At 42.7% G+C, this 13,286-nt stretch overlaps 1 protein-coding gene across 2 annotated transcripts in view; it reads left to right on the top strand.

Annotated features, from left to right (window-relative positions):
- The window catches only part of LOC142579462 (ran GTPase-activating protein 1-like), a 42,897-nt gene that overhangs the window by 1,415 nt on the left and 28,196 nt on the right, over positions 1-13,286 (top strand). Inside the window, exons 4-9 of one of the 2 annotated variants that reach the window (XM_075689655.1) lie at positions 2,923-2,982; positions 3,682-3,816; positions 5,161-5,340; positions 8,967-9,125; positions 10,040-10,157; positions 12,682-12,777. In XM_075689655.1, coding sequence (XP_075545770.1) covers positions 2,923-2,982; positions 3,682-3,816; positions 5,161-5,340; positions 8,967-9,125; positions 10,040-10,157; positions 12,682-12,777 — 748 coding nt within the window. Of the gene's footprint in view, positions 1-2,922; positions 2,983-3,681; positions 3,817-5,160; positions 5,341-8,966; positions 9,126-10,039; positions 10,158-12,677; positions 12,778-13,286 lie in introns of both variants that reach the window. The other variant, XM_075689654.1, reaches the window with a different exon arrangement.

The raw sequence follows: 13,286 nt of genomic DNA, 5'->3' as shown, positions 1-13,286 counted from the left end.
AACCTAACGTGCTTATTGGCACTTTTGACCTGACTTCAGCACAGTTCTTGCCAAGACATGCCATACTTGCTGTCTTGTGTATTGGGCACGAGGGCCACCACTGAAAGCACCAATGCTGCAATCGTTTTTACATTGAAAGTGGGATCACGTGACATCACTTCACTTCAGCGAGAACACGTGCGGCGATTTTATCCTGCTATTCAGGAAATTTTACAGTTGGTGATACTCGCTGTAGTTAAAAAAAAAAGTCTTCTAACTTGCTCTTCCATCATCAGCACAAGAAAGCCTTGACTACTAGATAATACAAAGAGGATATAGAATTATATTACATTTACAGCAAAAAAAGACTATTCTCAAACTTCCTTTTGGCCATCTGCTATGAAAAAAAACAGAAAATTGCAGCAAGGTCGAACATCTGTGTTGTTCTGCTCTGGGGCAGATGCGAACAAGACATGACTATGCAGCACGATAGGCTTCTTATGCAGGTTAATAAAGGCACACACTGATCCCGAAGGCTTGGCATTGTATGGGCAAAAAAACATTAAAACACCATTACTTACATTTATCGGCATAAGATATTGCTGGTAAAGTGTGAGGATACCAACTGTAGTGGCTTGGTGCCTACGGTGTTGCACTGCTAAGCTTGAGGTTGCGGATTCCATTCTCAGCCGCTGCGGCCACATCTAGGTGGCGGTGAAATGTAAAGTGCTTGTGTACCACGCATTGGGTGCATGTTAAAGAACCCCAGGTTGTCAAAATTATTCCAGAGTCCCCCACTATTGTGTGGCTCATAATCATATCATATGGTTTTGGCCTGTAAGACCCCAGAATTTAAAAAAAAGAAAGTGTGGAAGGTTCTTAGGAGTGTAAAATTATTTATATAATGAAACCACATTTCATGGCACGTAGACAGCCAAAAATGACCATCTGACGGAACCGAGCATTGAAAAGAAGGCTTTATTCATTTGAAATATATATACACAGTAGAGTTGAACACTTCATCTGAGCCGTTAGTATTACTGCTAGTCATGGGCTCATGCATAGCTTATACAAGTATAACTCAAGCACACTTGTAGAATATGTCTAGACTTCTGTAAATAAATTTTAAAAAATAAAGAAGGACAAAAAGAAAAAGTAATTTTTGCGTACACAAATATACATTCACAGGTACAGAGTAGGTGCAATGCATATGACAGGACAGTTTTTGTATAGTATTAGTGCAATAAACATAATTACATAAAAAAATGTTTGTGGCACAAAATATAAATGCAATGTTCATTTATTTATCATGTGATTGATGAAATGTTTATATTTTGCCATATTATTCAAGGCACCTGAAAAGTTCTAACTTCCCTTGGTTCCAAACGCAATACCATTCCATATATTAGTCCCTACGTACCCTCTTGTACGTTGTCCATAAAGATTATGTATTGGTGAAATGTTTAACATATTTGAAGCCTCGCTACAAGTGTTTCTGTTTAGCATTATGAAGATGCTAGAAGAACAAGGGTTATTATTGGATAGGATATTGTCAATTAGACAAGCAGTTTTATAATATTGTGCCATCTGGAATGGCATTATCTCGAGTGATCTAAACGGTGGTTCATTATATGCTAGAGAACTTGAAGATGTCATGATGTGAAGCTCTGTGTTGCAGTATAATGAGGGGTTAGAGATAAGATGTATATGTGTAGCCCCATGATTCTGAGGAGTATGTTAACTCTCTATGAAATATACTAAAATATATAATTCTAAGCATTGCTAGAGGAAAATAATTTCGTGCCTGATACAGTGTCAAGCACAGGCTCGACTTAGTTCGGCACATAAGTTTCTGATATGTTCTTTAAGATGTAATGATTTGTCTAGAGTGACCCCTAGATACTTATAGGTGACAACACTTGCAATGCAGGCGTGTGCACACATTGACCGTGAGGAAGAAAAACTAAAACACCAATAAATCCCAAACATCTACAACAAGGTCCTTTCACATAATTAAATGATCTACATGCCATAGATTTAAGAAATATGTTGATGTGCAACACGCATGACTAGCTGCATTAGTTGCAGATATCTTGCTTCACATATTTAACTGATTTACTCTCCCGAATAGAAATTGATATTTCATACATGTATATGCACGCTTTAAAATTAGCATCCAGGATTGAACCACTGTTGAGCTTCTGTAGATGCTACCGTGCTTTCTGTTTCTGCGATAGCATGTAGGGCAAAATCCGGCCCAAGTTAGCATGGAGAATGAAACACGGGGTATTACCGTACAGCGTATAAAACCTTAAAATCAAAACAAAGAACAGGCACTATAGTGTAAAACTACTATGTATAACGAACCAGAATTTCGCAGCAGTGCGATAAAAAACAAAGCAAATGCTGCAGCATGTGATCCCACTTAACACATTATTGGGATGCTGGTGGCAGGCGGCGCCACGGTTTGTCTTTGCCTCCAATATTATCATGGGTAATGAAGTTCAAAACTCTGAAGCTGTACCGGGTATTCTGGTAATCCTGATTGTGAATATACCATCAGATAATGCAAAAGGCTGCACCACTGCGAATTAAACTGTCCATCCCTGAAGTAAGAGACACACTGTGTTAGCTAAGCCACCATTTCATTGGTGCCAGCATGTGTAGTTGGGAAGTGCTACTACTACTTGCAAAGCATGCGTCTCAGAATGTCACGCGAATGTCTCCCACAACCCAGTATTCCTTAAACTGCAGTACATTTACAGACAGGCTAGCACTCTCCAATAACAATAGTTTACAATGAAAACTTGCATTTTTTGTAGAAATGTGATCATAAGAGGATAACGTGAACTAGCCGTAGTGCCATGCTCAAAAGCGTGTGCTAATTGTGTTGTGTATCATATTGACATTGCACTGATGTTTCCGTCTACTTTCAAATTCCAGAGAGCCTTATGGAAAGACTTGTTCACAGGCCGTCTGAGGACTGAAATACCTGATGCTGTTGTACGTGAGTTGACGCAGTGGTTTCCATATCTGCTTCCATTGCAGTTGATCTTTTCTTTCTTTCCTTTCTTTTTTTCATTTGTGATGTGCAAAAATATTTGAGGCTGAGTTTCTTTGCATTTTTTTTATTGCTTTGTTAGCACTAGTCCTGTGCATTATATTCTCCTGAGACCTGAAAACATCTTTGAAATGTAATCACTCTTTAAGCTGTTTTTTATTGCAGGCTGGTAGTGTGTTACAAATGTGAAAAACTCTTTGTTTCTTAGATTCTCATAGCAACACCTTCACATACTTGGACAAAGTAACTGTCTCATTGTGTTATGGTAAAAGCCACTTTCTTGGCCCTAACACGAAAATGAAGACCTAATAGTGTGCGGTTGGTCGGTTTGCTGATGGTGTATCCTGTATTTTCAAGTCATCTGGCAGTATTGGAAACACACCATACAGGTCCTTTCTGTCGCCCGTGACATCACAAGGGTCTACATCAGATTAGTGTCAGTTTTATCGAAAGTTCATGGCAAGAATATGATGAAACCACTTTCCTACAGATCCATCTGCAACTGACTTCATATTCCTGATAAACATTTTGCTTAATTGCTTCAGAGTTAACTTTCAACAGCATTGAAGTGAACTTATAACTTCATATTCACGGGGCCTCTGGAAAATGTATGCACAGCCATATGCCCACTTTGATTTCAGAGGTTTCTGAGTTCCGGCATGCTACTAGCAAAGGCAATGTTAACAGAACTGGATCTCAGTGACAATGCATTTGGACCAATTGGTGCTGGAGCGTTGTTGCCCCTCTTGAGTTCACCAGTCTGCTTCCAACTTGAGGTATGTTTTCTGAACACAACACTCTTTCAAGAAGATTGTTCTGATGCAACTTGTTCCAAGTTAAAGCATTTTGTTATTTTATTGGCTGTGTCAATTATTAAAAGGGAAATTGAAGGCAAGCGTTTACTTTGGCTAACTACGGTTTGAAAACTGTCTCAGCATTTAGCTAAGTAGCAGTAAGAATAGTAAGTAGCAGTAAGAACATTTTTCTTGATTCATCATGCACACAGACCATGATGGTCGTCATAACGATGGGAGGTTGGAGCAGCCCACCTGTTTTCCTGGTGCTAATATTTGACTCCAAAGCTATGTTGAAGGGAGTCCGGTAAATGTTTCTTTGTCGTTAATTAACCAAATAACCTGCATAATTATTTTTGGTGGTACTGCCACACGATTGATGAGAGGGGATTATAGCATGACTGGGATAAGAAGGGATTATAGCATCGACAACATGGTTTATTCAGTGTGACACGCATCAGCCTATGCACAAGTTCTATGTGACGCGTTGGACTACACAAACATGTCAAGTAGAAATCATTGCACCAAGTGCAAGATAGTTGGAAGTCATATAAACACACAACAGAGTCCTGTCACACCTATTGATACACACGGCTTCACGTTACAGGAGCACTGCAAACACTGTAAGAAAATGTTCCCCATTTACAGCAATGCTGCCATGAACATGCAAGTCAAATATTTCACTGCATGCAGCAGGGAGGTCACAATCTTGCATAATAAATTGCTTGCTCTTTTCTGCAGCTTTTAAGGCTCTTTTGCTGCCAGCAATGTTGCCATTGCCAGCAGAATCATCCACAGACACCAGCCGTTAAGCATTTGTTGATGGCCATGACTTTGAGTGATGCCCAAGCGCCCAGCCCTCCAATTTTCTACCAAATGGAGAAGCGGCAGTTGTTAACACATCCAGCCCATCCTGTCAAAGCTATGTTGTTGCTCCTGGGTACCTCTGTTGAATGCCAACATTGAAGGATTGCCATGAGTGCTCAGTGGAAAGAAGAAAAGGAACGAGCGAAATAGACAGGGCAGTGATATTGGCAGTGTCCCAGCATGGGAAAAGTAGACTTTGCGCACTTTACGCTTCCATCATTATCAAGTCCTTTTCAAAAATTTCTTCAGAAATACATTCAGTGGAAGGCATCACACTCATTTCATTGTGTTCTCACATATGAAGAAAAAGTGTTACCACACAAAAATTGTATGCACAACAGTAAGAGTTGAAGCAATGCATAAAAATTTGATGTACATACGTACCTGATAGGCATAAAATTCATCAGTATTTGCTTCTTTAGTGATATGCAATTCTTGTGCTGGGAAACATTTATGCAGGTTCTTCGACTAAACAACAACGGGCTTGGGACCGGAGGTGCTGAGTTTGTGGCCAAGGCCCTGACAAAATGTCTTGAGGACAGCACGAAGGCAGGAAAGCCTCTAGCTCTGCGGACCTTTATATGCGGCCGCAACAGGTTGGAGAATGCCGGAGCAATTGCCATGGGTGCTGTTTTTGGGGTTTGTATCTTTGTCATTACTTCTTTTGACATTATCACCTCAAGGAGTGGCTTTATGTATCATTACAATGTAATGGTGTGTGTTACATTTTAGTGTTACATGTCATTATAGAGGGCTCTGACCAAAATTTTAAGACTTGAATTAGATGACATTTTTAGGTTTTTAATGTAACAACTACAGTTAAATCTCAATATAACGAATTCCAATATAACTAAATTCTCGATATAACCAAGTACAGTAGCCGACGGATTTTTCGGACTCCAAAAATTCGGACTTCTTAGATATTCTGGACTTCATAAGTGCACCGTCAGTGTTCCCATAGAGCTAATGCATTTTCGTGACGAATTTTTCAGACGAATTTGGGTTCCGAAGTTTGATTTTTCGGACTAAATTGTCTCTTTCCGAGTCACGCTACCTGATCTTAGAGACCGCCATGTTGGATTCTACGCTGGCTTGGCCAGGCTTGGTTTTGAGTGGCTCGCTCTATAGCCTTTGAGATTGGTACGCGCATGCGATTCCCACGTCTCGGAGGCCATGCCCGCTCTACCTTGGCTGACAAAATGCCCCAGGGGAAGGCACTTGCTTCTTTTTTTTTTTTTTGGTCCGCACTATTGTCATAATCACTTAATGCGGGATCGGTATTTTTCTTATCTTTCTTCTTTCAGTTTCGGTTGCTATACTGCACATGGTGTCCAGAGAGCCAGTGTGTCTCAGGGACGACATGTCTTTGTGCGTGTTTGTGTGGCTTCGCGTTTGTGTGATCGGCGCCACCTCCTGTGTCTTGGCGAGGGCCAAGTGGTGTGAAGAAACATGGCTCACTTCTTTCTCCGTGGCAATCTCCACCAACAGATATCGCCGACGCGGTGACGCTCTTGTCGACTGTATGCGGACACGACGCCAATCTTGTGCAAATCTAAGCAAATCTGATCATCTCCACGTGATGCCCTGCCCTCGAAGGCAGGGCATTATTAGAATTTTCTTAAGCCACTCTAACTAAGCCTTATAAATTTTATTTTTCTGACTTTGATTTTTTAAAATTATTTTTGCTCCCCGAGAGGTCCAGAAAATCGGCTGGCTACTGTATTTAACTTTTCATAACCTCATATCAATAAAGCACCATGTATTTAGAACCTCAATACAGTAAAGCCTCATTAAACTGTACCTGCTTAAGCAGTAGTTACATTTTAAAAGTAGTAAAGTCAAATCCCCGACTCAGCAGCCATTGAATATAGTAATGCGTTTTGTATCCCCATAAACTGTACCAGCTTATTGCGTACGTATTGGTTAACACATAGTGTTTCCACTTTTCGTTGCGCAATCACAACGGTGCGTAGTCCCCATCAGGGGGCCCGGCAGAACAAGCCTCAGAGTTTGGAACAACGGCCTCCAAGCACCCTGTGCATTTGTGCAGGAAGCCACATCAACATCAACATCATTTCAGCGTCATGCAAGTGAAGACTCTCATCATGCCAAAGCTCAGATAAAAAACAGCGGGTGCTCAGCATAGAAGAAAAATTGGACATCGTTCATGCTATCAAACGTGGCACGAAGAAGTTGGCGCTGGCATGCGACAGGGATCCACAGTTGACTACGGTCTGTGGCATTTGGAATGTGAAGAAGTTGCTCAGCAGTACTGCTGTGACCGCAGAAAGATGTTGGCTCCGAGGTTCGACTTTTCACCATAGTTGCCTCTGTTGCCGAAGTGTCGCCTAATGACAGTGATGAGGATGACATGAAAAGCTACAGTACATGCGATTCAGGCCCGACAATGGCAGAAGCTGCACATTGCATCAGCCTCATGAATGCAATCGTTGTGACGAGAACAACACCCCGCAATGAAAAAGGTGCCTCGCGACTTCTGCAGTACTACCGCGCCAATGCACAAAGAATATGCAACGCCAACGAGGAGCCTGCCATGCGAGTGCTTGCCGAGAAGACGGGGCTGGCTGAAAAGCTGGCTCACAGCTTCAGTAAGTTTGAGTCTGCTGTCGTCGCTGCTAGGTCGCCGCTGCATCAAACAAAAATAACGAGACTTTTGTCGCTTGAAATGAATAAATACTGCACGTCTTTGCCCTTTCATCGCACTCTCTGAGTTCCGTTTTTGACAGGTAAGTGGGTGATCTCATGATATTTCGGTTAAGCAGTACTACCGTTAGTACATACGTTTTCCGAGCTCCGGCCAACTATGGTTTAACAAGGTTTCACTGTATAAAGAAGTGTGTTTGTATGCGATTTCAATATAGCGAAATTTCGCTTCGGCAGCAAAGAACTGCCGAGACAAGAAACTGAAACTTCTGCGGATGCAGATGGTCATATGACTGACTTACAAGCAGCTGCTTGCAAAATCACCTCTCAAATCACGTGCGGTGCGACAAGAGTGACCGCCGAAGTGAAGCCACATCATGTTCTGTATAAGATCAGATGTTCTGTATAAGTGCGATAACATCCTATTGCACCCTGCTCACTTTGTGCTTTAGGTGCAAGTCAAAGTGTGCAAGGATGAGAAAGAAAGATCTTGGCTTCACGCACGAGAGCTGCCTCCCCGTGTGAGCAAAGGAAAGAAGGGGGAGGGGAGCGAGCTCACGTTAACGCGATGAAGCGCGTGCGAGAGGTGGGAGCGGGATAGGGGTAAGTCGGCGCATCGCAATTTCTGCCGCGCATATCAGCCATATATGCGCATGGCTGTAAGCGGCTGAACACATACGCAGCCGCGCACCCTGCTTTATAGGTAATCTGCCGCGTGTGCAAAGAGTGGGTGTGCCGAGACAATGTGACATCATGTAAGCTGTCTGTAAAGTGTAAGCACTTTAGTACTGGAGGTTGTGTAATATATAGTTTCAGTGACCCGTTGGAGTAAGAGGCAGACGAAGCATTCGCATCCCACTGCCAGCGCTTTTCATGATAGGGTCGTTTCAGTGCGGGCAACGCTATTATCGGCGGGGGCCGAGTGCGCGGGGAAGCATGGCTGGCTTCAATTAATTCATACTGCCTACATGAAGATATTTTCGTGATGCAGAACAGGACGTGCAGGCAAGAGACGATGACGAAGAAGTGTTGTTGTTGCTGGGGCGCTTCAGCCGCCATGTTCTAGTGTCAGCTGGTGCCTTCAGCATTCGCCTTGCATAAACAACATTCGTGCTCGTCTCTGCCTCGCAACCATGTTGTCGACGTGGCATGAAACCATATCATTCGTCGCCGACTCACGACTCCATCAAAATTGTTTTGTCATTCAAGTGATTGCCCGATAATTTGAAAAATTCTGCGTCCCCTTTCCATGTAAGAAAAAACAGTCGGTGGCACTACTTATTTGCATAAGAGGGTTGAATTTAAATACAATGAAATTTTGATATAATGAAACAAATTGACGATTTAACCTATTTCATTATATCGAGGTTTAACTGTATATTCAAAGATATGATCACTTTAATAAGGTAAAAGATGTATGCAAATAATTTATTACTAGAACATTGCTTGCTGGGAACTATCTGTTGTGTGCCAGAAGCACTACTCAGTTGCAGTATTTTGTTTAGCACTTCTTCATGTGGTTTTTCACTCCTAATGGTTAAAAAAACCAGCAGTTTGTCATAAAAGGAAGTCCATGCCCTTTCTATTTGACTTGGTTACAGAAACTGCACTCATTGGAAGAGGTGGCCTTGCCTCAGAATGGCATCTACCACGAAGGAATAGCTGCCTTGGCAAACGGTTTGATGTCCAACAAGAACCTTCGCGTACTGAACCTCAATGACAACACGTTCACAGCGAAAGGAGCTCGACACATGGCACAGGTATAACGTGTGTGTTATGTGTGTATCACTGTTTGAAGCACTGAACTATCAGTGTGGTAGCAGCATGTGATAATCTCGAGTGGTAAAGGCTGTCTGGTAATTATTCATTAAGACATGGTAGCATGTGTAGAATGTGTAGAAACCATTGTCTTATAGATAGACCAGCACTTGCAAACCTAATAAGTGACTGTACAATTGGAGGGCTTTCAGAATAAGGTTTTATTTGAAAGATGGTGTGAGGCTTGCAAATTTTTTTCTCCTTTAAGCTGCTGATAATAATGGAATAAAAAATGTACACATATTTTTAAATAAGGCACGCAAGATCTGAGCAGCAACAATGAAGGCCTACTTGAGTATTGTGCTTTCCGAGTGACGCACGAGTGCCTTAGTGACATAATTGCACTTTGTGCATAGGATTGGGAGGGTATCGGGCCGACACCAGGTGGCGTAGAGTACCAGGCATGGGACGGTAGGCATCACTGTGTGGTGGGGAGCGAGAACATGAAAAGCATGTGTGTGCGGTCAGCGTGTGAGGAGCGCGTGACAACAAACTGAATGAGTGAAGTAATCAGCGGAGAAAGCCACTAGCGGTGCAGTGGGACGGAATGCAGACTGCGTGTGTGTGTGCGTGCACCGAGAATTTCCCCGAAATAAAGAATGTACTTGACAGGATTGGGGGTAATACAGCTATTCACTTGGCACATTTCTGTATTAACATTAGCACTAGCATAGATTAGATCTCTCTCTCTCTCTCTCTCTCTCTCTCTCTCTCTCTCTCTCTCTCTCTCTCTCTCTCTCTCTCTCTCTCTCTCTCTCTCTATTTGCTCACTGTATTTAATCAGACTTTGCTTTTGATGCTGGAAGTGCTGCTTTGTTAATTCCTTAACAAATGTTCACACCATCTTACTCCTCAGGCACTGCGTCACCTTGACAACCTTGAGGTCATCAACTTTGGGGACTGTTTGTTGAAAACGGCTGGTGCTAAAGAAATTGCCAATTCTTTGAAAGATGGTCATAATGCACTGAAGGCAAGTGTACCTCTGTCAGTTGCTTTGTGCTTTGGTCTTCCTACGTGAGAAAAAAATGTCACAGTTTCGGCCGAAAGGCATAGCATCGATTGCGATAACAAATTAGTAGACAGCTATATAAAGTAAGGATAGTAGTTTTATCATCTGTATAAACATGTAAACATTCACTTACTAAATTATCAAGCATGGTGCCAGGTGTGCGCAGGCATGCACAAGCTTCAACGCAAACTAAGCTACGAGAACACAGTGCACACAAAGCTATCAGCACTCGGCGCACTCTGTACCCATCGCAGATCGTCGTCAAGATAGGACCCGTGCATCCGTGCCATACGGAGCTGCCGCTTGAGTAGAATGCCCCTTTTCCCGGTGCTTTGCATGCGGCGGAAGATGGCGCGCTTCCTCCCCGTTTTTCTCCCTTGTGCGAGCGAGATGGGGCCGCCATCGTCGGCTCGCTCGCGTAAGCTTTCACTCGCACATACAGCATACGGCAAGCGGCGACAATGTTATCACCCTTGGACTTTATAGGGAACATCACAGCAACGACAATGGCAGGAATGCGCCTGCAGGGTCTGTATAATTTCTCTCTAAATAAAGAAATCCTCTAATAAAGCTTAGCACTTCCATAAACACCATACTCGGAAGGTAAATGTTGTTTTTAGGCAATAATTAAAGGATCAAGTCATACCTATGTATTATAGGTGTCTTGTCAGCACCTTGTGGTGAAGTGATGAATTTATTAATAAGCATAATAAGGCTCCTTTGGGGACATAAAGAATTACATTTCATTCTTGCTTATTTCGGCTGCTTGCTTGCTTTTGATTGCAGTGTAATGTTTCTCTATTTGTAAACAATTTACAAAACCCAAGGAAGGACTGCCACAATTCACTGCTTTGTGGGGAGCTTGTGTGGATGTGTCAAAGTGGCACCTTTTTGTTAAAGGGGCTGGGAGACACTTTATGAAAATAGTAAGAAAACATTGCCGATCTGTACAAAAAAGCTCCTGTGAACATGTGAGCGAAATATCACTGCACTGCATGCAGAAGGGAATTTGCAATTTTATGTCGAAAATAGCAACAAATTGCTTGCTCTCGTTTCCGCAATGTCATCATGCACTGTCATCGTAAACAGCTGAATCCGCCAATAGCTATTGACTGATTGGGTGATTGCAAGAACATTCTCAGCAATGAAGTTAAATAAATGAAACATGTACAGTCAGATCTCAATATAACGAACCTCAATTTAACATATAGTAATTATGATTGTAACAAGCTATTTTCATTTTCCGATATTAGTTCCGTTGAAAACTGTGTATACTTTATCATGGTGTGACAGAAGTAATCTTGTGACATGGTCTCAATTTAGCTATGTTTTCGGCTATTTCAAGCATGTATATGGAGCCTGTATGTTTGGTAAGTCTAGCAAAAACTATAAAGTGCCAGCCGAAGCAAAATTTGTTCGCAAGCGTCCATCCACACGAAAAGTTCGAGCAGCAAAAATGTCGTCAGAGTGCGCACACCGCGACATGGTATGCAAGAAACGCTGCTATCGGAGATACATGGTGCAGGAAACACTAAGGACAGGAGACTCTCATTTACCTGCCCTCGCCCCTCTACCCTTGCCGTGGCTGCACATGGCTGCCCATATGCGGGACATGCACTGTATTTTGTAGGTAACGTGCAGCAAGTGTAAAGGCTCAGCCAAGATGGTTGATGCCTTGATGCGCATTGTGTTCTCACACATCTAGTGTTGCTTGTCGCGTAGTCTCAAATTTCTGAGACATGGTGCAAGGCATTCGCTTGCATTGTGACAGCGTGTGTTCATGGTCATCGAGTGAGATCTGTTGAAACTATGACCCTTGCTTTGTGTAGTAGTCTTTCTGCTATCGCCATAGATGCTCCACCTTTCTGACGAAACCGCAGCATTTATTTTTTTCCTCAGGATAAATATCCGTACCTTTTTACTCTTTAGTTTTTAATTTGTGGGCGCCATCTGATGACAGCTGCGAAAGCACGTTCAGCCATGGTGTGCAAGATGAGATTTACAGTGTCATGTTACACAGCCCGTGTAAGTCTCAGATGCCAGTAGCCATGCCAATGCATTGCTCTCGGTGTGATCTGCACCATACGTTTTGGTGCTTATAACTGCGCTATTATGGCCCTACCTTTTTGCTGTTGGGGGCGGGCTCCACCACTAAAAAAGCTGGCGCCACCGCCGGCGTGACGTGGCATGAGGGATCACGTGGACACAGCGGCAGTAGAGGCTGCTTCGGAAGCGCCGAAGCCGTTTAGCCCATGCAGCAGTTGGTTATGCTTAGTGCATTGCAGGAACAGGTATATTTGGTTGATAATTATGCCCCTTTTTGGCCTCTTCCCCCATTTTACCATCGAATTCTATCTGAAGTTCTTTTTTCTCCACGTCCTTGGAGTCTTCTTGGTCAAAGCTGTAGGTGGTACTTTGATAATATTGCCAGCATTGCGACCTCGGAGGTGGACAGAGTTGATTAAGTGGCGACCTGATGTTTCAGGAAGTGAATCTGGGCAACAATGAAGTGGCACTGGATGGGGGCCTTGCAATTGTTGAAGCTCTCAAAGGAAAGCCAGATTTGGAATCACTTGAACTTGACGGTATGTTACTTGAGGCCAGCAATGCATTGCATGTATGGACGTGTTTCAATTTGGGTATCTGTTAACAGTGAGTTTTCAGTCAGGGCACCCTTGAGTTCATAGATTTGATTTCAGTGTTCCTGTGTATTGTTCCCTATATAGTTCTTCGTTTCACACATAACCTGCCACTCTAATGAGAGCTTACACAATACTTCTTGCTTCTCTTGCTTGCCTCTTCAGATATGAGCATGTTGCACTTCTATTGAATGATAGTTTCAGAGCTTAGTTTCGTAATAAACACTTCAATAGGTATCTTTACGGGGCTGTAAATATATAAAATTGCAATTAAGAGTCGAGCAGCCTTGTTGAATATTTGCATGGTTCGAGTATTCAGTAGTCGAATATATAGAATACAAGGTAAGAGTTGAGAACTCTGCAAAGGCACTTGTAATCTGTTATTATTCCACTCTCAGTGAGAAATACTGAGCGAGTACTAAGAGGCAACGGTTTCAGGTGTAATTTGCAAAGCT

This window comes from Dermacentor variabilis, chromosome 4 (assembly GCF_050947875.1).
Source record: "Dermacentor variabilis isolate Ectoservices chromosome 4, ASM5094787v1, whole genome shotgun sequence".
Classification (NCBI taxonomy): Eukaryota; Metazoa; Arthropoda; class Arachnida; order Ixodida; family Ixodidae; genus Dermacentor; species Dermacentor variabilis.
This window is presented reverse-complemented; position numbering and strand designations above follow the sequence as displayed.